General features: G+C 49.5%; 2 protein-coding genes across 2 annotated transcripts in view; one reads left to right on the forward strand and one right to left on the reverse strand.

Annotated features, from left to right (window-relative positions):
- TDRD9 (tudor domain containing 9) overlaps positions 1 to 24,718 on the forward strand; it is a gene marked incomplete at its 5' end in the record, with an annotated part of 113,254 nt that overhangs the window by 6,948 nt on the left and 81,588 nt on the right. Inside the window, 5 exons of the mRNA XM_080809772.1 lie at positions 4,531 to 4,639; positions 10,204 to 10,310; positions 17,157 to 17,254; positions 18,814 to 19,035; positions 21,680 to 21,802. Coding sequence (XP_080665898.1) covers positions 4,531 to 4,639; positions 10,204 to 10,310; positions 17,157 to 17,254; positions 18,814 to 19,035; positions 21,680 to 21,802 — 659 coding nt within the window. The remainder of the gene's footprint in view (positions 1 to 4,530; positions 4,640 to 10,203; positions 10,311 to 17,156; positions 17,255 to 18,813; positions 19,036 to 21,679; positions 21,803 to 24,718) is intronic.
- On the reverse strand, positions 392 to 2,726 carry RD3L (RD3 like). Its single transcript, XM_080808977.1, has 2 exons — positions 2,427 to 2,726; positions 392 to 1,791 (listed from the first exon to the last, which is right to left on the reverse strand). Exons 1-2 carry the CDS (start codon positions 2,723 to 2,725, stop codon positions 1,494 to 1,496), a joined length of 597 nt encoding a protein of 198 aa, XP_080665103.1. The 5' UTR covers position 2,726; the 3' UTR covers positions 392 to 1,493.

Here is a 24,718-nt window from a genome sequence, read left to right on the forward strand (position 1 = left end):
GGGGATACTTGGCTCTCCCACAAACAGTTTCCACTCTAAGGCTTTTATAGTGACTAGAGAGTCATAGTTAGCTCACGAAAACAGTCAAAAGGGAGGAGGAGCGAGCAGTATCTTTATTTTAGATCTGCTTAGGGCTGTGTTTCCACTTATCTTGTCTTATTAACCCCTGGTCAGGCTGACACCATTTATGACACAGGATTAAAGACCAAACTGAGGCCCTTTCAGAATGGTGTAGGTGTTGGCCAAGAGGCCAGGAACAAACAAGTCGGAAGGGATTTTTTGGAGCAGATACTGAATTCTAGTCTTGAATAGTTTTCCTTTTAAAGGGGGAAAAAACAAATCTCCAAATATAAAGTTGTAAATATTGGGTTCCTTGGACTTATTTTTTTTTAAAGATTTTATTTATTTGACAGAGATCACAAGTAGGCAGAGAGGCAGAGAGAGAGAGAGAGAGAGAGAGAGAGAGAAGCAGGCACCCGCTGAGCAGAGAGCCCAATGTGGGACTCGATCCCAGGACCCTGGGATCCTGACCCGAGCCGCTTAACCCTCAGCGGCTTAACCCACTGAGCCACCCAGGCGCCCCCTTGGACTTATTTTTAAGAATGATAAAGATTCTCAGACTTTATAAAAAAAAGTAAATCCAATGATTAGTTTCCTACTTTAATGAAATTATGAAATACTGAATTTTGTATACTGAATATTTGCTATATTTTCAGAGAGAACTGGAGGGGCGGGGTGGGGGAGAGAATCTTAAGCAGGCTCCATCCCTGGCGGGGAGCCTGACCTGGGGCGTGATTCCATGACCCTGAGATCATGACCTGAGCTGAAATCAAGAGTCAGAGGCTTAGTGGACTAAGCCCCCCAGGCCCCCCAGAATATTTGCTATTTTTAATGAACCCATTCTTTTTATTGATACCATATAGAGCTCTATTTTTTTTAACTTTCCCATAATGTTAATTGGGATTAAAAATGTAAATTGTAACAAATCTGAATGTTGGAGTAAAACACCTAATTTAGTCTTTAAACGGCACATTATTTCTTCCAGCACAGCCCATCCTCCCCTTCCCTGCTGAGAATAACTGAGCTCAAGTCAGTTCTGTGTTACAGTCTAAAAGTCTGATTCACATCAGTCATTTATTTTATTCTCTGCATAGCTTCAGAATAAAAGTCAGGTTAATGTCTAATTTTCACACAGAATTTGTCCAATTCCATACTTGTTCCTGTGAGATGTTTGAAGTATAAGAAAATACTTCAAACATTTTTTTCAAAATGTTTAGGAATCATTTTAGTTAAAAGTATACAGTTCAATAAAACATTGCATTTTTAGAGCGTTTAAAAAAGGGACACTATTTAAAACATAGGATGCATAGTTAAAAACTACTTAACATCTGACTTTGCAACAGAGAAACGTGAAATCACATTACTTTTTTGTAATCTTAATACTAAGAATTCTCCTAAAGATGGCCGTAAAAACTCTTCTGGTTATAAGTAACTTAACTCGATGGGTAATAATAGGGTAGGTTCCATATTCTATGTGAGAACGCTGGGAACCTGTTCTTTGTGGTTTTGTCCACGTAGCTGGAAATTGTGGGTATTTCGTCTTTATCGGAACTCCTGGAGCTTGTGCCCAGGATCACAGACGGAGCGGGACAGTCTGTGTCCCCTGACTCTTCTGGGTCTTTTTGCTGGTTACCTTTGCTAGTACTGGTTAGGAAGTCTTTCAGAACTTGCTTGAAGATGTAGACTATTTCCCATGGCAGTACGTCGTTTTCTGCTAAAACTTCTCGAAATCTGCAGGGAAACCAGTAATGAATATTCAGATCAGAAACCTTCTTTTGTCGTTTCTGTGTATCTGCAAAGTACAGTGTAAATACCGTGATCCTATAGTAGTTGCTCACCGTTTTGCGTAATCTGCATATTCCTTTAAAATTATGCATCTTAGTTGGGGGAAGGTAGGAAAAGAAAAAATGAAAAGATGGGATTGGGAGGGAGACAAACCATAAAAGACTCAATCTCAAGAAACAGACTGAGGGTTGCGGTGGGGAGGGGGGACGGGAGAGGGTGGTGGGGAAATGGACATTGGGGAGGGTATGGGCTATGATGAGTGCTGTGAAATGTGTAAACCTGACGATTCACAGACCTGTACCCCTGGGGATAAAAATACATTATATGTTTATTAAAATAAAAAAATTAAAAAAATATGCATCTTAGTAAAGAAATTCTGCATATGACTTAAAAATATTTCCTAGCCAGTAAGATGTCAATGGATATTTTTGTCCATTTTGTCCTTGGGGATTTTGGTTGCGGGTTTTTGAGACCCGCGATTAAAGAATTTACATGATAGAATACAGTTTCCAGTCTAGCTGTATGAGGAACTTAGACTCGACAGTAGCAAAATACCACAAAAGAGAACATAGTATTTTTACCTGCTGAGAATAGTTCCAGTTTGACAAGGCTGAACTTGGGAGCAAAGGACTTCAAGTTGTCTTTGTTCGGTAGCTGGGATGGTTGTGTGGGGATTCTGGTAGTTTCTCAGCCAGCTGTAATCCACACCTGTTTTTCTCACTTTCTGTTCATTTTCGATCTCTTGTATTAATCTCTCTCGCTCCTGCAGATGCCACTTCAGTTCCCGAAGCAGAGTCTTCGTCACTGCTTCGGAGCCGGGATAGCGTGTGGGTTTGTAGGAATCATATTTTGGCCACTTCATCCAGCCAAAAAGTGGCATTTTTAGCCTGTGGAAATATTCTCACTTGTTTATTTGCACCAAACGTTGTGGTTCTGATGAGCAAATAGCAAGTAAATTTGCCAGAAAAGTGTATGAGTTTTTCACTGGTTAGGTATGCAGGTCAGAATGAGATTAGAGCATGGATTAAAGCTTTTCGTTTTCTAACTAGGTCAGTACCAAAAACCAAGCTTTGAAAATACATTTACGTGGTTGAGCAGCAACGAAACCCACCAAGTCAGAGATGACTCGGGACTGAACCTTCTCTGAGAATAACACTGACACTTGCTATTAAAAGTTCTTAGGAGGCTTTAAGATATTAACGGAGAGGAAGTGCTATCTGGAAGCGCCCCTCGGACTGAGGTTTGGTGCAGAAAGGGTTTCGGGCGTACCTGGTACGTTGGGTCTGCTGTGGTGGTGCCGCCAGAGGCTCTGCTTGACTTCGTGGCGAAGCGGTGGTTTCTCAGGCGTGCGCTGGGCTCCTGGCTGGGCCCCTGTTGGAAGGAGTGAGCTTCCTTATTTACCCACGGAAGCTGTGTTTGAAATAAATAAGTTTCTGTGTTAGGAATGAGGTTGTGATGTCTTCATTTAGAGAGACTGCTCATTAATTCATCTTGTAAGTAAGCTAGACGAAATGACAAAAATAACTTACTATTCTGCACGAATTACAGAACGGTCTACCTTCTGAATGTAGCTCCGTCTGTTTGAGAAAGAAGCCGGCGGCAGTGGGCTCCGGTCCTAAATGTGCTCAGACTTCTGTTTGGTAATGAAACGGGAGCGACAGTGTGGGGCAGCACGGATGCGCTCCGGGCTACGGGGAGACGGTCGCGTGGTGCGCTGCTCTGCCGTGCGTAGCTGTAGGTCACAGTTTCGTGCTGTATTTTTATGCCTGTAGAGCGCTAAAAATAACCCCGCTGCCTTTATTCTTCAGCTTAACTCGCGGGCCATCTAGAAGCCAGGTCACTGTCCTCTCCCATGAAAGCAGGAAAAACAGATCAGTCTTGATGATTTGCAAAATACCTGTTTTGAGAACATTTGTTATGATTGAGCAAAGTAGGCAAAGAAGGCTTATATATCTGGGGCGCCCGGGCGGCTCAGCGAGTGAAGTGTCTGCCTTCGGCTCTGGTCATGATCCCAGGGTCCTGCGATCGAGCCCCGCATAGGGCTCCCTGCTCGGTGGGAAGCCTGCTTCTCCCTCTCCTGCTCCCCCTGCTTGTGTTCTGTATCTCTGTGTCAAATAAATAAAATCTTTAAAAAAATAAAAGAATGTTGATATCTGCCTTGTGAAATATTTAGTAAAGGTTATTTTTTATACTCATTCTGTTTCTCTTTCTAAATAGTAGTTAAATTTATGTATTTAAGCAAGTCGTAACGCCAGGGGACATAAATGCTGAAGTAGGTGACTCTAAAATATACTTTCTAATTTCTTTAAAAACATAGCAGTAGTAGATTAAGGTTAGGGAAAAATTAGAGATCTAAGAACATACAAAGTTGAAAACAAAGTCTGATGATTCAGGACAGCAGATCTAACATCCCAGGGCTCTCTTCTGGAACTGAAGGTGAGACGCTCGTACTTACTGCTTGGGCGGGCGCCCACGGGGCGGAATGCTCGTGCCCAGCTGGGCTCGCTTTAGGGGCGTGTGGTGTTGCGCAGGAGCGGACAGGCCTCTTGCTCTCCGGTTCCGTGTTAAGTGACTACATAGTGGCTTTTCCTTTTATAACGTTTGTTTCTCGGTTGCCTTTCCCGACAAGTGAACCATGAAGAATAGCCGGGCTCTACATCAGACCCGAATGTCGTGCCTGATCAGGCCTGACGCGTGTGGTCAGCCCGGAGCTGCTGCTGCTTGCATGGGAGAAAAAGCCGGTGTCAGCCCGTGTTCTCGTCAACGAGAAGGATTTCACATCACATTGTGGAGAGTATGCAAAGGAGGCGAGAGGAAAGTTTATCACGACACAAGTGTCCTACCAGATTTTCTACCAAAGTCATGAGGAATCCTGACATTTCTCCCTTTGAATAACCTCCTCGTTATTGCTTTAATTCCTAAAATTTTGGTCTCTGAGGTGGTAACAACAGCTCTCAGACATACATCGGACATGGAACATAAACCCAGTTTCTCTTCGGGGCTCTGGGCCGTCTTGCATTGTCCCTCCCTCTGCCCAGCGTTCCGGGCCGCTCTGCCCCGGAGCGTGTCCTGACGCCTCCTGTGCCCCCGCGGACCGTCACAGGGGCTCACACTGACTCTGTCTTTTGAGATGTTTATTCTCTTTCTCTTTTCCATTTACCCACATCATAATTCTTTTTTCCAGGACCCAGTTTAAATACCACCTATGTTTTTCTTTCGTCTGAGGGAAGACAGCAGCCTGTTTCCCTTGGCTCTAGTGTCCCTTTGAACTTACAGCAAGATCGGCCTGTGGTCTTGTTCGCTCTCCTCCCTGGTCTCTACTTCCTGGTCAGGTTGTGCTCCGCCCTCCGCTGGAGTTGCTGACTCCCCGTCACTCAGCGCGTGCCTGCTGACTGTGCGGTGGCCTGATGCTGGCTCGGGACCCAGGGAGACCGGAAGACCTAGTCTCTTCCCTTGCGGAGCCCACCTTCCCGTGGGAGGACAAGTAGGAGCCCCTGAGTCATCAGTAAGCTGATCAGAGATGGGGGGGTGTCGAACCCACTGGAGGCCTCCCCCAGTTCCGTGTGGAGGTCAGGGAAGGCCTTTCTGGGGAGAGGGTGTCCTTTGAATGGAGATTTGAAGAGACGTGAGCTACTGCCCAGAGAGCTTCTCGAAGATCGCCTCCCTCTTAGTTAGCACCTGTCTTGCCATTGGGACGACTGCTCACGTCCGACCCTCGCAGAGCTTTTCTTACCAGTCAGCTTACATTCGGGACACCTTCCTCTGATGTGTTACTTGTAGAAACTTGTGTTTCTCGTACTCCGGGTACGCTACTGGTATCGTATTATCCATTATATTTTTTCTGTCTGAGATCCCGAGATTGTTTGATTGAAATAGAGCCCAGATGTTCTGGTCATGCTCCTACCATACGACAGAGATGGGGACTGTGAGTATCTGTAGGTCAGGGTAAGGGAGCGCCTTCGTGTTGATCCTTTCTGTTTGTTAGGCTATGATCAGATGAACTGTTATTAAACATTTTAGTAAGTTCAATAAATGAGTTGTTTCTAATGAGTTACTACCTTAGGATATTTTGTGCGGAAGACCTAAAACTTAAAACTATGAAGCTGGTTCGTTTCTTTTTTGGTCATTGTCATTCCCTTCTCACCTGGTGTCCAGCAGCATTTGATAGCAATGAAAGGAAGACTTATCACTGTAAGGACACTGATAGCATTTTTTTTAAGTTTTTTTTTTTTTTAAATTTATTTATTTGGCAGACAGAGATCACAAGTAGGCAGAGAGGCAGGCAGAGGGAGAGGGGGAAGCAGACTCCCCGCCAAGCAGAGAGCCCGATGTGGGGCTCGATCCCAGGACCCTGAGATCACGACCCGAGCCGAAGGCAGAGGCTTAACCCACTGAGCCACCCAGGCGTCCCACTGATAGCATTTTTAAAAAAAATTCCTTTGCTACTGGATTTAAAGTTCTGAAAAAAAAAAGATGTGGTTAAGGGGCGCCTGGTTTCGGCTCAGGTCATGATAACAGGGTTGATAATCAAGCCCAGCATCCGGCTCCATGCTTAGCAGGGACCCTCTCTCTCTGCCCCTCTGCCCCAATAAATAAATAAATAATAAATAAGTAAATAAATATGTCTTTAAAAAAAGATGCAGTTAATTTTTTTTATATTTAAAGAATTTATTTATTTGACAGAGGAGAGACACAGCGAGAGAGGGAACATAAGCAGGGGGAGTGGGAGAGGGAGAAGCAGGCCTCCCGGGATCATGACCTGAGCTGAAGGCAAGACGCTTAATGACTGAGCCACCCAGGTGCCCAAGATGCAGTTAATTTTTTTTTTATTTTATTTATTTGTTAGAGAGCGAGCGAGCGAGCACAGGCAGACAGAGTGGCAGGCAGAGGCAGAGGGAGAAGCAGGCTCCCCGCCGAGCAAGGAGCCCGATGTGGGACTCGATCCCAGGACGCTGCGATCATGACCTGAGCCGAAGGCAGCCGCTTAACCAACTGAGCCACCCAGGTGTCCCGATGCAGTTAATTTTTTTTTTTTTTTTTTTTAAATTTTTTATTTATTTGTTAGAGAGAGAGCGAGCGAGCACAGGCAGACAGAGTGGTAGGCAGAGGCAGAGGGAGAAGCAGGCTCCCCGCCGAGCAAGGAGCCTGATGTGGGACTCGATCCCAGGACGCTGGGATCATGACCTGAGCCGAAGGCAGCTGCTTAACCAACTGAGCCACCCAGGCGTCCCCCGATGCAGTTAATTTTTAAGGAGAGACACTAAAACTGTGTTAAATTTCTTTTCCTGGTATTGTTTTTCTCTTTAAAATATTTAAAAAATACACGGATGCGTATACTTTTTAAAGTTAAAAGTCGCGTTTATATTGGGTCGTGCGCATGTTCCTGATCTACGGGAATTCCTAATGTCCTCCGGTGTTTTGTGAGTGGCCCTTGCTCTCGCCCTTCAACCTTGCTAGAGACGTCGGTCATCAGCTTGCACGGCATTCAGTTTGTTGATACGGTCCTTTTTGACTTTTCCTTTCCGTGCCCCTGTTCAGGAAGACCTTCTCTACTCCAAAGTGCTCGAATGTTGGAGAACATTAGCTTTACAGGCTGAAAACCGTAAGTGCCTGCGGTTCAAATCCATTTGGAAGTGATCTAAGGTCGGTGTGAAGTGCAGCGTCCCCAAACTGGAGAGCCGGTATCTAAACCGAGACCGCTCCGTTCCGCGGATTTTCCACATTCTTCGCGTGCCGAGTAGTTGTGTGTGTCCTGGGTGTTTTGACGTGATGGGCCCCAGGGTTTGTTTCCATCCGCTGGCGAATGCAGCTGAGCAGCTCCGTGCCCAAGGCGAGCTCTTCCAGCTGCGTGGGGTCCGAGGTTCCGTCGCGTCTGTCCCGCGTGGTGCCACCTGCTGGCCGTTGTGGAGTTCGGCCCTGGGTCCTCAGTCGGTGGCGGGCTGCTGCGGGTCCGCGCGTGCTCACGCAGCCGCGGCCTCGGGGTGAGCCCACTAGCTTATGGATGGCCTTGGGGGGTGGGTCTCGATTTCCCAGGCGCTCGCATTGCTCCACTCCACACACCCCCTCCCCCCGCTGCATTCACCTCTGGGGTCAAGCAGTGGGAGGACCTGGGAAGAGAGAAGGCAGTGAGGGTCTTCACTATCCCCTGGGAGACGGGCTTTCCCCTCAGAGTCTGAGGCTCTTGCTGAGCCCTGGAACACAGAGAAAAGAAAAGAGAAAAACTGGGGACTGCTAGCACTTTGAGCATTTGAGGTCCCTTTTCTTGCTCCCCAAGGCACAAGAGCACTTCCGGGGTGCTCTGTCCGTGCCAGAACCTGTGTCTGCATTGGGCCCTGCCCTGCGGTGAGTTCAGCTCAGGGGACAGCCGAATTAAACGGTGGCAGGTGCGCTGCTGGTGGCCTGCCGATGCTCGGGACGCTGGTCTCGCTCCCCGTCTGCCCGTGGCTGTGCTTCCAGAGGCTCCAGTCCCAGCCCTCGCGTTCCGGGGGGGCTCGGCAGCGCCATCCTGCGGGGCACGGGTGCAGCCTGCGCGTCTGGTCTTCCCAGCAGCGCGGACCAGGGGATCGTTCTTGGCTCTTGCTTTTTCACATCCAGACCTAGTTCGCCGGCGTCCCCAGCTCCCCTCGCCTGCCGCCGCTCTAGTCCAGGCTGCCTGTCTCTGGCCTGGGTTGTGAGCTGGGTGTCCGGTGCTCTCCCCGCTCCGGCTGCGTCGTCCCGGGCCACCTCACCCGGCTTCCGTGGCCGTGAGCCGGGCCGCTCGAACAGGAGTTCGGTATTGCTGCTTCTCCGTCCCCGCTTAGAACCCGTCACTCTCAGAGCAGGAGTCACAGTCTTTGTCATCAGCGCCTGCCAGCAGCCTGCCCCTGCCGTCCCCGGGAAACACCCCACTTTCCCGTACCTCCGGGCTCCCCGCTGCTTCTGGCTTCCTCTGCGTCCTGACTCCGGCTGGCACACTTGCCCCCGGCTCCGGCTTCCCGCCGCTCTCCCTCGGGAGCTCTCTCCCCTCCTTGGGGTGCGCGGCCCTCCTCTCGCTGCTGATCTTTGCTCTGACGTCAGCTTACCATCAGTGACCGTGGCAGCCCCCCACCCGTCTCCTCTCCTGGCTGGACTTCTCTCCGTGGACTTCTCTCTGTCTAACATACTGTGTTTTCCTTTATTTTTCTTTTCCTGCCTAGACTGAAGCTCCATGAGGACGGTCTGCTAGCTGCCTTTTGGGGGCGGGGGGAAGAGAGGGGGAAGAGGGAGAGAGACTCTTCAGCAGGCTCCATGCCCAGTGTGGAGCCCAGCGTGGGGCTTAGCGTGGGGCCTGGTGCCACCACCCTGAGATCGTGAGCCGAATGGAAATCGAGTCGTTGCTAAACTGACAGAGGTCCCCAGGCGTCCCTGGGGCTGCCTTATCCCAAGAGCTTATGACAGCGCCTGGCGTGGAGTCAGCCCTGAATTACTAATTTGATTAATGAGTGTCAGGTAAATGGTAACGAAAAGAACGCCGCTGTTAGCCGCGAATATCAGGCTGAAAGTAGAATTTAATGCAAATAGCATCTTATTAAAGTAAATCTCCTATTTCAAGAATTGGTATTACACAGTCTTTTCTGTGACAGCGGGGGCATGAAATATTGATAATATAACCGATGGTGTCTTTTGCATGTCGTATTGCAGTTGTCTTTTTTTTTTTCTCTTAACATCTTGGACGTTTTTACCTGCCTGTATGAAAAACAGCTATGGCAGTCCTTGGAAAGATGCGTAGCAAGTAGGAGCGCGCCGTGGCCGAGCTCGGCTCTCTGGCGGACGTGGTGTTCAGGTCTTAACGATTACAGATACTGCGGAAAGTTCCTTCCTTTCCTCGTGTTTGGGCCCTTGCTCCCTGGAGTCCTTTATGTCCTTGCCGTTTAATTTCCCCCATCACTAACGAGTATGTTGTGTCTGTTACGGCTCCTCCACTGGAGGGACTGGTTCTTGAGGGCGAGGTTGTTGTTTTGTTTCCTGCAAGTCTCGTGTCCAGGCAGGGCCTCGCTGGAGCTGGGCATTTGGGAGCCGAGCGCCAGGTGAGTGAACGCGCTGTGCCTGTCCGCACCCAGCTTCCCTGTCCCTGGGGGGGAGGATCCCCACTCACCACTCTCCGCTGTGATCGGGAATGTTCCTCTTTCCGCCACTCCGAAGGAGGAAACGATGGTTCCTCCCTGTTTGAATTTGCGCTAAGGGGCAAGCGGACGTGGAGCGAGCGCGCTCTCAGTTGCCGGCGGGCCGTCGCCGCTTGCTTCCGTGACTTCAGGCAGAAGGAGCTATTCAAGAACCCCGGGGCGCGTGGGTTTCTTGGCGTCGCAGACGCGCCGCACTGACTCTGCGTGTTCTTCGCAGGCCGCTGAACCGGGAGGGCTCGGAGGTGGAGTATATCAACGAATTCCGGCAGCTGGAAGCGCGAGAATTGGACGCGGGCGGCGGCGCTCGGCAGGCCCGCGGGCCAGGTGAGTGCGGCTTTAAAGGCGGAAAAATTAGTTACTCACGAATAAAACATTGCAGTCTTTAAAGTCTGTAAGACATGTACTGTTTTGCTCAAGAAAGAATCCATATTGCTAGTTAATTCAGGGTCAGTGTATATTGGGTTGTAAATCACTTTTTTTCTCTTTTAAACATAGTTTCTAAATAGTCTGTTTCTTGGAAGGACTGGTGCCGAGCTCCAAGATCAGGAGTTGCTCACGGCACTGACGGAGCCAACTGGGCACCCTCCAGAACGGCCTAAAATTTTCGTTTAAAAATGACTACAGTTTTTTTAAACAACAAACATATTAAAACAAATTTAAGTAGTGTTTAACTGTGTAAAGTAAAAGTTTCTTCTTAACCGCTTCCCCCCACTTGGCTGTAGCTGGCGAGTCCGGGTAGAGGTGCTCACTTTCGGCGAGTGCGCGGTGTCGTCGTCTCAGCTGGTGGCTGGTTAGCCCCGGCCCGGCTTGTGTGACAGAAGTCAGCGTTCGATGTGTTGCTTTCTCACAGACTTTCTGTCAGCTCAAGTAAGAAGCTCCGTCTCCTTTCCTTCTACCCTTTGTACGCACCTCCTCGTACTTAGGGGCAGAAGCGGGGGTTAGAGTCATTTCCTTCTCAAAAACTGCAAAATTCAGCGCCTGTGTGACAGCGCGTTCATCTGTGTCCTTCTTGGGATTTGCTCGGGCTTCTAGACGGTGCCGAATGTTGGTATCTTTCCCCAGTTCTGAAAAAGTCCGGAGCCATTGTCTGTGCCACAGTGTCTCAGTTAGTTCTGTTTTCTCGTCGTGTGGGTCCCTGTACTGTATCCGGGTCACCTTCCCATTGCCTGGGTTCCTGCGTACAGCGGGAGCGCCCGGGCTCCTGTTCCTTCATCCCCGGGCTGTGGCCGCGCCGTGGGCGTCCCTGCTGCAGGCCCCTACTGCCAGGCGCCCTTCGCGCGTTTCCTGTACTGCCCTCAGTTGCCCTGAGGAGGAATATTTGTCTGACGAGTCTAGCGTACTGTCACCGGAAAGGGTGGCTCAAAACGTGTGTGCGCCTTGATCGGTCCCTACTCACGCTGAGGGAAGCGCGGACTTGGCCGTGCGAGAAGGCCGAGTGCTTCGCTGCGCGCCTGTGGGAAGCCTTGGGGGTCTCTTAACTGCCAGTGCACGGGGGTGTGCTTCGGACTGCGATGTAGCTTCCGCAGAAGCCTGGCAGAGCCATGTCTTGTGCAGAGACACCCATCGTCTCCTCTTCCGTTTGGGGAAGCTTCTTAGTTTTCAGATGACTGTGATGTGATCCTTCTGCTTCCACCGTATATACGGACCCCGGGGCGTACCGGCTGCTGGTCCTAGAGCCGGCCCTGTGGGACCGCCACCGTGTGCGCTAGCTGGGTTCCAGGGAGCGCCTGTAATTGGAACTGTCTGCTCTAGTAACTTTTGATTTGGGTTACTATTTAGTATTTGGAGCAGCTGTTTGTTTTCTCTGTCCCTGGCCTCCTTCTATGTTTGGAGCTTTTCACTAGGCAGTCACATAAATGACAGCTTTGACTACATCCGGAGGATTTATTCAGCGACCAGGATTGGTCAAGGCATGCGCCAGGGACTGTACGGGGCTGTGGGGTTGTGCTGAGTGACGAGACCTGGGCCGCCCTCCCCCGGAGATTTCCATTTCATCATGTGGTCACTCAGACACATGCTTTTGGAGGTAAATGCTCTGAAAGACAGCTCTGCGGGGGCCCGAGACAAGGGTTCTGTAAGAGTTGAGCTGGGAGCTGGAGGGTGATAGGAGTTACCGGGCTGGGGTAGGGGTCAGGGTGGAGGGCACGTGTGCAGGCTGTGATGGGGAGGCCTGTGCTTCCTCAGGCATTGCTGCTGCAGAGTCGAGAGTGGAGGTGGGCGGGCCTGGGCGTGGGCAGGTGTCGGCTGGGTAATACCCCCACAAGAGGTCCTCATCGCGGCCCCTTGAACCTGCGACTGTGGTACCTTCCGGGGTAAAAGGAACCTGGCAGCTGGGATGGCGTGATTGCCCGGGGGGCCCCCAGTGTCATCGCAGGGTTCTTCCACAGGAAAGGTCGGAGGATCGGAGTCAGTCGGAGGAGATGTGATGGGGGAAGCCATAGTTTGGAGTGATGCGAGGAAGGCGCCCGCAGACCGAGGAATGCAGGCACGTCCAGAAGCTGAACGGGTACGGGAACAGATTTTTCCCGGAACCATCCATCCAGAAACTATCCGTGCGGCAGCCATCCATGCAGCGCCTTGAGCTTAGCCCAGTGAGATGGATTTTGGACTTTGGACTTTCCATGCTATGAGACTGTGTTGTTTTAAGCCCCTTAGTTTATTGTAGGAGCAGTAGGGAACCAGTGCAGCTGTACTGGATGGGGCTGGATGAGAGAGGCACGGCTGATGGCAGAGGCTGTGGGCCATAGCTAGGAATTTTGGTCTTGATACTCAGAGTGGTGGGAAGCCATTAAATATTCTAGGTTAATCCTGGGATGAGCGTGAGAGGAGGAGGGGGATGTTGTATGATTAGAACTGTGTTTTGGGAAGACCACCTTGGTCCTATTGGAGGGGGTCAGAACAGACCAAGGAGAGTTAGGAGGGGTGGTCCTGCCCAGGGGAGACTCGGTCGTGATGACAGCAGGGGGAGGAGGGGCAGGCATGGGAAGGACTGCGCAGGGTGTGGTGATGGGTTGGATCCGGGGCGAGGGAGGAGAAGGCCGCGGGAGGCAGGAAGGTGCGGTGCCACGTTTTGAGGTGCCTCTGGAGCCCTGGGGAAGAGAGATGAGGTTAACAAGTGTGTGTGTGTGCATGTGTGTACACACAGCTGTTCCTGCCTATCTCCGGGCTGGTCTGTGTCACAGCTGGGAGCTCACACCCACACCTCCAGTCCCAGTCCTGCTCCACAGGTTATATCCAGTTACAAGATACCTCGTTTCCTAGTACTTTTGATCTTGCTGTGATAGAGATATTATTTGATCTAAGTAAGTGGTTTTAAAAATTATTTGTAGGGGAACCTCCTACGCTGCTGGCGGGAACGCAAGCCGGTGCAGCCACTCCGGAAAACAGCGTGGAGGTTCCTCAGAAAGTTGGAAACAGAGCTGCCCTGCGGCCCGGCAGGCGCACTGCTGGGTGTTTACCCCAGAGCTATAGATGCGGTGACCTGAAGGGGTCACCACAATGCTCACAGCAGCAACGTCCACGGTAGCCAGACTGTGGGAAGAGCCCAGACGTCCATCCACAGAGGAGTGGATAAAGATGCTGCGGTCCATATGTACAACGGGATATTAGTCAGTCAACGGAAGGAGTGCTTACTGACCACTTACATCGACGTGGGTGGAACTGGAGGGTGGTATGCTGAGCGGAATAAGTCAGAGAAAGAATTATCATATGGTTTCACTCATGTAGAACATAAGAAACAGCGCAGAGGGTAATCGGGGAAGGGCGGGAACACTGAATGGAAAGTCATCAGAGAGGGAGACAAACCATGAGAGACTCTTTTTGAAAAAAAATTTTTTATTTAAAAATAACTGTAGGGGCACCTGGGTGGCTCAGTGGGTTAAGCTTCTGCCTTCGGCTTGGGTCATGATCTCAGGGTCCTGGGATCGAGCCCCGCATCGGGCGCTCTACTCTGCAGGGAGCCTGCTTCCTCCTCTCTCTCTGCCTGCCTCTCTGCCGACTTGTGATCTCTGTCTGTCAAATAAATAAATAAAATCTTAAAAAAAAAAAAGGGTTCAAGCCCCAGTTTTAAAAATAGCTGTAATAAGGTATAATCAACACACAATAAACTATATACAAAAGAGTACAATTTGGTAAGTTTTGACGCATGTACACATTCATGAAACTGTCAGCACAAGATAGCAAGTGTACTCATCACCCTGAAAGTGTCTTCATGTTCTTTTAGAATCTGTCCCTCCTGCCTCTCCCCACCTCTCACCCCGCAACACACTCCTGTTCATATCTCAAGGTAACCTGATCTTTTCCTATAGATTTGTGTTTTCTGGAAATTTAATATAATCATACCATAAGGATTCTCCATGAGACTCTTAACTCTGGGAATCAAACTGAGGGTTGCTGGAGGGGAGTGGGTGGGGGGGACGGGGTAACCGGGTGACTGGCATGAAGGAGGGCACGTGATGTGATGAGCCCTGGGGGTTACATGCAACTGCATCTGAAACTGATAATGTATTCTATGTTAATTAATTGAAGTTAAATTAAAAATTATTTCTAAATATAAATCCTGAATGCACACTCAGTGAGTTTCTATAAATTGCATTAGAATTGTTTTATACAGTTAAAGGTAAATCATTTAAAAAAATTGAGATCTAATGGCATTTCTGATTGATTGAGCCTGGTCCCAAATTGTGGACGCCTACTGCATTTATGTTGCCTCCCCCTTTAAAAGATTTTATTTATTTGACACAGAGATAGCCCAAGCAGGGGGAGCAGCAGGCAGAGGGAGAAGCAGAGTCTCCGTGGAGTGGGGAGCCTGATGGGGGACTCGATCCCAGGACGCTGAGACCATGACCTGAGCCGAAGGCAGACATTTAACTGACCGAGCTGGCCCGTGCCCCTGTACGCTTTCCTGTAATGGCTTTGAGTTTGTCCTGGGATGGAGTCTTCAGCTTGTGATTAAATGCTGCTGCCCTTTTCATGTGGTGGTATTTTTAGTTGTTTCCATCCCACTCAGAGCTTTCCTTTTGGCTTTAAGAGAATGGCGTGTGTGGAATATAGACTGACTCCAAAGGGAAACACGTCAAGTTTAATTTTGTATTCAGAATGCCATTCCGTACTTGAAAGAGTGATATATAATGACTTATTTTGAAGATTTATAATTGGTGATGCAGTAATTAAACTTATTTCTGTAATGTACGGTATCTAAAATTTAAGTAAAGAAATGTTATATTCTCCAGTTTGAATCCATTATATACTGTTGGAACCCCTCACTGCTGAATTTTTGGCTGAGGCTTTTATATATGCTTGATGAGAATATGGTGGGGTGGCTTCATCAAGACAAGCTAACAGTTTTTATGGTTTCCTTTTTTTTCCAGTTCATGTAAAATATTTTAATGTTAATAACGGAGGAGAAAAAGAGAACAGGAAAATTAGTGAATTTTGAGCTTGACGTGTTTCTCATGGCACTTTCGGATTACCCGTTTGTAGTTTGCTGATTTTCCCCTAAATCATCCATTTTCTTTTCTTTGAGAACTTAACAAGTGATGCTTTTCCTGGTCGCCTCCCTTTGACTTTGTTGCTACTGCACAGATGAAAGAGCCAGGTGGCTGTGGACATTGTCCTGTTTGGTTTCCTGTCCCCTCTGGCGGTGGCCGTGGGGACAGGACTTGATTTGTGCTGGGTGTGCTTCAGCCAGTGACCTGGAAACGTCCAACTGTGTTTGGGTTCCGAGGAGGGAGGGCTAGGGTTTAGACAATAGAGTCAAGACTTCAGTATTTTTTTCTTGTAAGATTTCTGTCTTTAAGTAGCAACCTTCAAGATGCACGTGATGAAGGAATGTAAGTCACATCAGTGTTGTCAAAGTAATGGCTCTGTTCGCGGCACAGTGAACTATGTCTTAAAGTCTTAGCAAACAACCTAGCTGCTGCCTTTTTGTAATTCTGAGTGTTTTTAAAAACATTTTTAAAATTTTTATTTTTTTAAGATTTTTTTATTTATATATTTGACACAGAGAGAGACACAGCGAGAGCAGGAACACAAGCAGGAGGAGTGGGAGAGGGAGAAGCAGGCTTCCCTCTGAGCAGGGAGCCTGATGGGAGCCTTGATCCCAGGACTCTGGGATCATGACCTGAGCCAAAGGCAGATGCTTAACCAACTGAGCCACCCAGGCGCGCCTATAATTCTGAGTCTTTTCCAACTTTGGCGTCTCTTTGCCGAACTCCTCCTGCATTTCTCAGTCCCACTCTGTGCACACTGTGTATTCTGTCTGGCAGCGGTGTCCCGGCTCAGGAGCCCCCACGGCTGTGTGGATTCTCATCCCTCTTCTATATTAAAAGAGGCCTTTTACTGATTGATGAACCTACCAGCATCAAGCATGGGGGAATGTGTTTATTTTCTCCCCATTTTTGTAGATATATGAGTTCTTACATTTGTGGGTTGACCTGGGTACCCAGCCACCATTCATAGTTCAAAATAATTTAATGAACTGTTGGAACCGGTTTTAAATGAGGAACTGTCCAGGCATCGAATTTTGCTCCAACTCAATGTTTGGCAGGTAATGTGGTTAATTCTAAGGAGTCCTTAGTTGAGAGAACCTTCTGGAGGGGTGAGACCAGCGGTAGGGGTACACTTGGGAAAACCGGGTGGCATTGGTGATGGGGTTCTTTAAAAGCTGAGCAGATTGACGGGAGGAAAGTGAGACAGGAGAATGGAAGAAGACTGCATGTTTTTGAGAGTCTGACCAGAAGGTCGGAGAGTGGAGGGCAGGGTTTGCAGAGTTCTCCTGTGGCTGTGGTCCCTGGTGCCCCAGGAAGAGTGCTGCTGGCTGTAGAAAAGCTACCTTTGTTTGGAGAGATTGTAACAGGTCTGGCTTCTCTGTTTTTAAAATTTGGAATAAGAACTACACACCTCGATTCAAATATAGGAGAATAGTTATATTTTAATTATTATTAGACTAGTTATGAAGCTGAGAATGTGTGTATCCGGTGGGAAGGGACTGTGGCGTGGTGGGTACAAAGGGAATTTCCTGGTTACCCTGCTTGCGTTGTTAGCTTGTAGGATGTACTTTTGCGTTTGTGTGTGCACTTGCTGTGTGTGTAGATAGACATAATGTTGGATTGTTTATGTCTTCCTTTTCCAGATACTTAATAGCATTGTATTTGTTCTGTCTGAACGCAGGTCCAAGGCCATCCTCGGCTAAATTAAGCAATGTGACATGCATCCCAGAGACCAGTTATAAATATCCTGATTTGCCTATAAATCGGTATAAGGAAGAGGTAAAATTATTTTTGTCTGATAATAACTCCGCTGTTTGAGTAAACGTCCGCGGCCCAACATTTTGGTTTATAGTTTGAATGTGACGAGGCACCTGGCAAGCACACCGGGCTTGTGGCGGACTCCGGGGCCCGTAGGAGCACGTGTCGGTGGCCTCCCTTTCGACTGCTCGTTCGTTGGTTCAGCCTCCCTCCACGGAGATCGCTGGTCGCAGGCGCCTCTGTCGTCCCCGGCAGAGCTGCTTTGGGGGAAGCTCCCTGCCAAGCCTTAATACTGCTCTGGGCCGCAGCCCTCTCCAGCGTTCCGCTGGCCTCTTAATTGATTTGATCAGTTATTAGTACACCATTTTTAAACAATGCTGGGCCAGATATCGGAGCTGGCTGATTACGCTTTTCATTAGTTACACATTATTAAACGAGGTCAGAAATGAGCATGTTGGAACCTTAAATATATTAGTAGAAGGGCCAGTTACAGGTAAAACTAAACCATAAATGTTCCAAATTTAAGTTTTGTTTTATTTTAGTGAGCCAGAAGCTTTTGTAGGGTAGACGTCCTTCATTAATTTTCAGAGGCCTAGACGCAAATTAACTCGTGTTCCCCGGCCAGAGCAGGTGCCAGAGAGAGAAGAGCTTAGACGAACTGAGGTGGGATCCGCGGGTGGTGGCGGCAGTCAGACTGCAGTTTAAAAATGCTCCAGAAGGTCTGTAAGTGGAACCTTGGCAATGAATCTGCAGGTTTTCAATGGAATTTTAAGACCAGAGCCTGGCTGGCTCAGTGGGTTAAGCGTCTGCCTTCGGCTTGGGTCATGGTCCCGGGGTCCCAGGATCGAGCCCCGCGTCGGGCTCCCTGCTCAGTGGGAGTCTAGTTCTGCCTCTGCCCATCCCCTCAGCCCGTGCTTGCTTGCTGCTCTCTCTCAAAAATAAATGAAATCTTAAAAAAAAAAGATTTTTAAACCACCTGAGGGTAATAAGAGCAGTGCTTTCATGTTTCTCAGGAGAATTATGTAAGATTCATTATACAATTTTAAAATAATAGACCGTTAGACTTAGCAAGAACTATAGAAATCCTTGAGTGTTTTCATTTTTTTTTTAAAGCATTTATTTATTTATTAGAGAGAGTGCGCCAACACAAGCCAGGGGGAGGGGAGAGGGTGAAGCAGACTCCCGCTGAGCAGGGCGCCCGATACTGGGCTCGATCCCTGCACCCCGGGATCATGACCCGAGCCGAAGGCAGCCGCTCAACTGACTTGAGCCACTCAGGCGCCCCAGGTGTTTTCATTTTCAGCTGGAGACGTGGAGGCCGGAGCTCTGTGGCTGACCTGCCTGGCTTGCTGGCCTGTTGACCGTGCCCGGGCTCAGCGGTCCGATTGGTTTCCACAGCAGCAGCCATTTAGTGGTCTTGTTGCTCTTATCTGTGCCGTCCGGATGGTTAGATGATGATTTAACTTTCAAAGATGAAAGGAAGATAAACGCTGAACATCCTCTGAAGACTAACTTCTGTCTTATAGGCAATAGTTAATTTTGTGGCAACTTCAAAAGGATTTTTTTTTTTTAAATTCTAGGTTATTTCTCTGATAGAGAGTAATTCTGTGGTGATTATACATGGTGCCACGGGCAGTGGGAAGAGTACTCAGCTCCCACAGTACATCCTGGATCATTACGTTCAGCGCTCTGCCTACTGCAACATCGTCGTGACACAGCCCCGGAAGATCGGGGCCAGCAGTATTGCCCGGTGGATCAGTAAGGAGCGAGCCTGGACGCTGGGCGGTCTGGTGGGCTATCAGGTGAGACTGAGCAAGCCGTCTCCCTCCTTGTGAATTTTTTATTCCATGTAAATGGATGATAGGATGTCGTTATTTTCTGCGGGAAATGGAAATGAAACCATTTATTTAAAGAGCAGAACTGTGGTGTAAGTAAAAAAAAAATAATGAAACTGAATCTTTTAGCCACTTTCTTTTAAATATTGTATGTATTCATTTCAAAGAGAGTGAGAGGGAGCGCGTGTGAGCGAGCGCACGTGCGAATAGAGGGGAGAGTGGAGGGAGAGGGACGAGCGGACTCTGCTGAGTGTGAAGCTGGACGACATGGCTGGATTTCAGGACCCTGAAGATCACGGCCTGAGCTGAAACAGAGAGCTGGACTCTCAGCTGACCGGGCCACCCAGGGGCCCCCCAAAACAGTGAAACTGAATTTCTTTCTTTCTTTCTTTCTTTTTTTTAAGATTTTATTTGTTTGACAAGCAGAGGTCACAAGTAGGCAGAGAGGCAGGTGGGGGGAGGGGAGGAAGCAGGCCCCCGCTGAGCAGTGAGCCCGATGTGGGGCTCGATCCCAGGACCCTGGGATCATGACCCGAGCTGAAGGCAGAGGCTTAACCCACTGAGCCCCCTAGGTGCCCTGAAGCTGAATTTCTTTCTTTTTTTTTAAAATTTTAATAAACATATAATGTATTTTTATCCCCAGGGGTACAGGTCTGTGAATCGCTAGGTTTACACATTTCACAGCACTCATCATAGCCCATACCCTCCCCAATGTCCATTTCCCCACCACCCTCTCCCGTCCCCCCTCCCCCCAGCAACCCTCCGTCCGTTTTTTGAGATTAAGTCTTTTATGGTTTGTCTCCCTCCCAATCCCATCTTTTCATTTTTTCTTTTCCTACCTCCCCCCAACCCCCCCACCACTGCATCTCCACTTCCTCATATCAGAGATCATATGATAGATGTCTTTCTCCCATTGACTTATTTTGCTAAGCGTAATACCCTCTAGTTCCATCCACGTTGTCGCAAATGGCAAGATTTCATTTCTTTTGATGACTGCATAGTATTCCCTTGTAGATATAATACCACATCTTCTTTATCCATTCATCTGTCAATGGACATCTAGGTTCTTTCCACAGTTTGGCTGTTGTGGACATTGCTGCTATAAACATTCGGGTGCACGTGCCCCTTTGGATCACTATGTTTGTATCTTTAGGATATATACCCAGTAGTGCAATCGCTGGGTCATAGGGTAGCTCTATTTTCAGTTTTTTGAGGAACCTCCACACTGTTTTCCAGAGTGGCTGCACCAGCTTGCATTCCCACCAGCAGTGTAGGAGGGTTCCCCTCTCTCCGCATCCTCGCCAGCATCTGTCATTTTTGACTTGTTAATTTCAGCCATTCTGACTGGTGTGAGGTGGGATCTCATTGTGGTTTTGATTTGTATTTCCCTGATGCCGAGTGATGTGGATCACTTTTTCATGTGTCTGTTGGCCATCTGGATGTCTTCTTTGCAGAAATTTCTGTTCATGTCCTCTGCCCATTTCTTGATTGGATTATTTGTTCTTTGGGTGTTGAGTTTGATAAGCTCTTTATAGATTTTGGATACTAGGCCTTTATCTGATATGTCGTTTGCAAATATCTTCTCCCATTCTGTCAGTTGTCTTTTGGTTTTGTTAACTGTTTCCTTTGCTGTGCAAAAGCTTTTGATCTTGGTGAAATCCCAATAGTTCATTTTTGCCCTTGCTTCCCTTGCCTTTGGTGATGTTCCCAGGAAGCAGTTGCTGCGGTTGAGGTCAAAGATGTTGCTGCCTGCATTCTCCTCAAGGATTTTGATGGATTCCTTTCTCACATTGAGGTCCTTCATCCATTTTGAGTCTGTTTTTGTGTGTGGTGTAAGGAAATAGTCCAATTTCATTTTTCTGCATGTGGCTGTCCAATTTTCCCAGCACCATTTGTTGAAGAGGCTGTCTTTTTTCCATTGGATATTCTTTCCTGTGAAGCTGAATTTCTTGATAATAACTTCAGTTTCTCAATTGAACAGGAAAGAAGTGAGAATTCTCAGACTCATGGCTTTTGTAATTTTTCTTTGTATATAGATGTCTTCATACGCTGTTGTCTTTTTTTTTTTTAAGATTTATTTATTTATTTATTTGACAGAGATCACAAGTAGGCAGGGAGGCAGGCTCCCCACCGAGCAGAGAGCCCGACTTGGGGCTCGATCCCAGGACCCCGGGATCATGACCCGAGCGGAAGGTAGAGGCTTTAACCCATTAAGCCACCCAGGTGCCCCCATATGCTGTTGTCTTAATGTAAAAATGATACAGATGAGATTGGAGTAGAGAAGCCATATTCCGTCACCGCTGAAGAAGAGAAGGAAAAAATCAACTTGAGCAGTTTTTGTTTTTGTTTAAAGTAGGTTCCACACCCAGCGTGGAGCCCAGTGTGGGGCTTGAACTTATGACCCTGAGATCGAGACCTGAGCCAAGAGTAAGAGTCAGATGCTCAACCAAGCCACCCAGCCACTCCAAGAACAATAGTTTTAAGTTCTGTATTTTTTACTCCTTTTCTTGCTTATCTCCAGTAATAACTGGACATAGCCTTTTTGGGTAGGTAAATGCAAACCATTTAAACCTGGAAGTTTTCTCCTTTCTCTTTGTCTTCCCTACTTCAGGTAGGGTTAGAGAAAATAGCAACGGAGGACACCAAGTTAATTTATATGACGACAGGGGTCCTGCTTCAGAAGGTTGTTAGCGCTAAGAGTTTGACGGAATTCACCCACATCTTCATTGATGAAGTAAGTACTTCTTTTACGCCGCTCTGCCGATACTGGCGCTCCCGTTGTAGAGGAGAACACTGCAGGTTACTGTAAACGTGCCCTACTTGTGAAGGGTTATAAAGCACTGTGGGTCTGTATTTGTCTTATTCTATTCGTGAATGTTGATTTTTTGTTTTGCTCTTAGTTCTAAAATGCAGGCTTGGAGGTTGGGGACTACGACCACATTCCTTGTTTAGGGTGGGGTTGGCAGACCACAGCTCTCCGGCCAAATCTGGCACCTGTCTTTGTAAATAAAGTTTTATTGGAACATGGTTTTGCTTGCTTGTTTATGGGTGCTGCTGCACTGCGGCGGGAGAGATTGTGGCTGTGTCAGCCACCATGTTCTGCAAAGCTGGGCATCTTCTCTGCCTTTTGCAGGGACAGCCTGCTGACCCCTGGTTTAGAGTGTTAGCCCCATCAGACGCTGCATGTAGGTATTTTGTATGCATCACAGATATTTTCTGTCTGGTAAAACAAGGAGAATAGTGTCTTTTAACAAAACCAATAAAGTATATACAAGATACTGATATATTCCTTAAAAAAAACAAGAACCAAAAAACTCACCCAGTAAAGAATCTTTGTGCTAGTCTCACCTTTCTGGGCTTTGCTCAGGATGGGACAGTTAATTGAATTTGTTCATATTTTAAACAAGAGTTTGTTGAGGGGGGAGGATATTATATTCAGACCGTTTTCTCAGGAGTTTTGGAAATGCCTCCACCCCCAATTCTTGAGTTTTAAACCCCAGTAATTATGCCTTAAGAACCTTTACTTACTTCTTGAGGCATGAGAAGCATCAGCAAGAGATAGATTCGTGGAAGGTTGAGATGGGGCTGAAGACAGAAGCGGAAATGAAGCCATCTGGGTGGGCGTGGAGGGTCAGGCCTCTCACCTCTCTGGAAATGTGTGTGACCAGTAATAATGCTGGCGCATACTTCAGGGAGGGAGAGCTGAGTGGGTGCATGTGCTAGCTTGTGTACTGTTATGGTTTTACTATTTTTGTTTTTATTAAAGATTCTATTTATTTGAGAGAAGAGAGAGAGGGTGTGCATGAGTGTGGGGGAGGGGCAGAGGGAGAAGCAGGCCCCGCTCAGCAGGGAGCCCAATGTGGGGCTGGATCACAGGATCTCTGGATTGTGACCTGAGCCGAAGGCAGGTCACTGAGCCACCCAGGTGCCCCTAAATGTGGTTTTAAGTTACTAGGGGGTGTTTGGGAGAGTTGAAGGTAGGAAAGTGATCTCTTGTTTTTTGCAAAATAGCGTGACATGTAGTATGTTTCAGGACTTTTCTTTATGATTTTTGGCGTTTTTGAGTGTCTTCGGGTTGGGTAGAGAGGAGACGCAGATTTCATGGTGGTGTGCTCAAAGGTGGCACGGCCAAGTTCACAGAAGTGGCTGCTTACTGAGCCTTCCGGTCCGGGCTCCGCCCAGCAAATGGTGCTGCGGGTTCGCCCTGGGCAGTTTGTTCTGGAGCCCTCCTGCTGGCACGTGTTTTCTGACCGTCTGGGTGGCTTCTTGTGCGCACATCTGTGCGCGGTGCAGACACACCCGGCCTCCTGCGGCACTGCCTTGCTCCTTTCCTGAAGCCGCGTCATCGCAGCTGAGCAGGAGTTGGCCGGCTGGGGCAGGCTCTCGCCCTGCAGGGGCCTGGTCCGGCGCAGAGGACTGTTGTCACCGCTCCGGCAGCTTCCGGCTGTCCTGTAGCCCCGGCACCTGACGGGCAGCTGTGAGTATTTGCTTCAGCCAAGATGGGATCGGCTTGTAGTTTTAGGGCGATCAGCGGTGCCGTTCCGGGTGGGGGGAGACCGAATGTCCCAGGAAACCTGAGAGCGGAGGCTGGGGGTAGCCCGGCGGCTGAACCTGGGCCGATCGTGTTTACGACTTCTCCGCTCTCGAGAGACGATGAACTGGTTTTGGGTGAGCAGCTCATTCAGGAAGCGTTTTTCCAGCGCTGGCCTCGTCGGGCCGAGGCTCGAAGACGGGTGAGGCCCGGGGGCGCGCGTGCTCGAGCGGAGCGGGCCGGGGGCGCGGGGGGGGGCCCCGAGTGGGGTCCTCAGAGCGGGGGCAGGGGGGGGAGGCCTCGGGAGCCGGGGGAAGCCGGAGCTTGGAGGCAGCGTGCGGGCGCCACGGGGAGCTGAACGCGGAGGCGGCCTCGGGGGCTCCTGCGCGACGCGCGTGTCCGGACGCGGCGGGGATCAGTTTATCTCGGTGCGTCCCGGGTTTCCAGCGGCGGCCGAGCACTCAGTACTTTCCCGCGGCCGTTCCGTGTTTGTTCCGTTTTCTCCGTCGTCCTCCCCCGCCTCCGCCTTCAGTGGCCGCGAGGAAGGGCGCGCCTGGGGCGGGCGCCGCGCTCGGGGGTGGGTGGGGGGGGGCGGCCCCTCTCAGGCGCCGTGGCTCATCGCTCCGCTGCGGCGGCGGGACGGCCAGAAGACTCTTGTGTCCCTTAGGCCGTGCGGGATCCCGGCTAAGTGACCGAGCCACGGGCTCTGGCGGGGAAACCGCCGCACGGGGCCGCGCTTTGCTGCCCGCTGCTCCTGGGGCGGCCGAGCGGGGCCGGGGGCCTGGGGCCTGGGGGGTCTGCTTCGAGGGCGCCCCCAGACGGGGCGGACGCCGCTGCTTTCCCTCCACCCAGGGGTGACCCCCTTGACGCCGGTTCCCCAGGGCGCCCGCAGCGCCCGACCGGGTCTGCTTTCCCCGCTTTTGGCCGACGGGACGGTTCAGGGCCCCCGGCGCCCCCCGCAGTGCGGCTCTGCACGGGAGGAGGGACACGCTGTCCCCCGGCCGCCGAGCCGAGCTGCTGCGACCAGCGCAGACCAGGCCGAGGCCGAGGCGTGCGCCTGGCCGGGGCGGCCCAGGCGGCGGGTCCCAGTTCTGTGTGCGGGTGTGGGGGCGAGTGAGC

The sequence above is a fragment of the Martes martes genome (genome assembly GCF_963455335.1).
Source record: "Martes martes genome assembly, chromosome: 7".
NCBI classification, from domain to species: Eukaryota; Metazoa; Chordata; class Mammalia; order Carnivora; family Mustelidae; genus Martes; species Martes martes.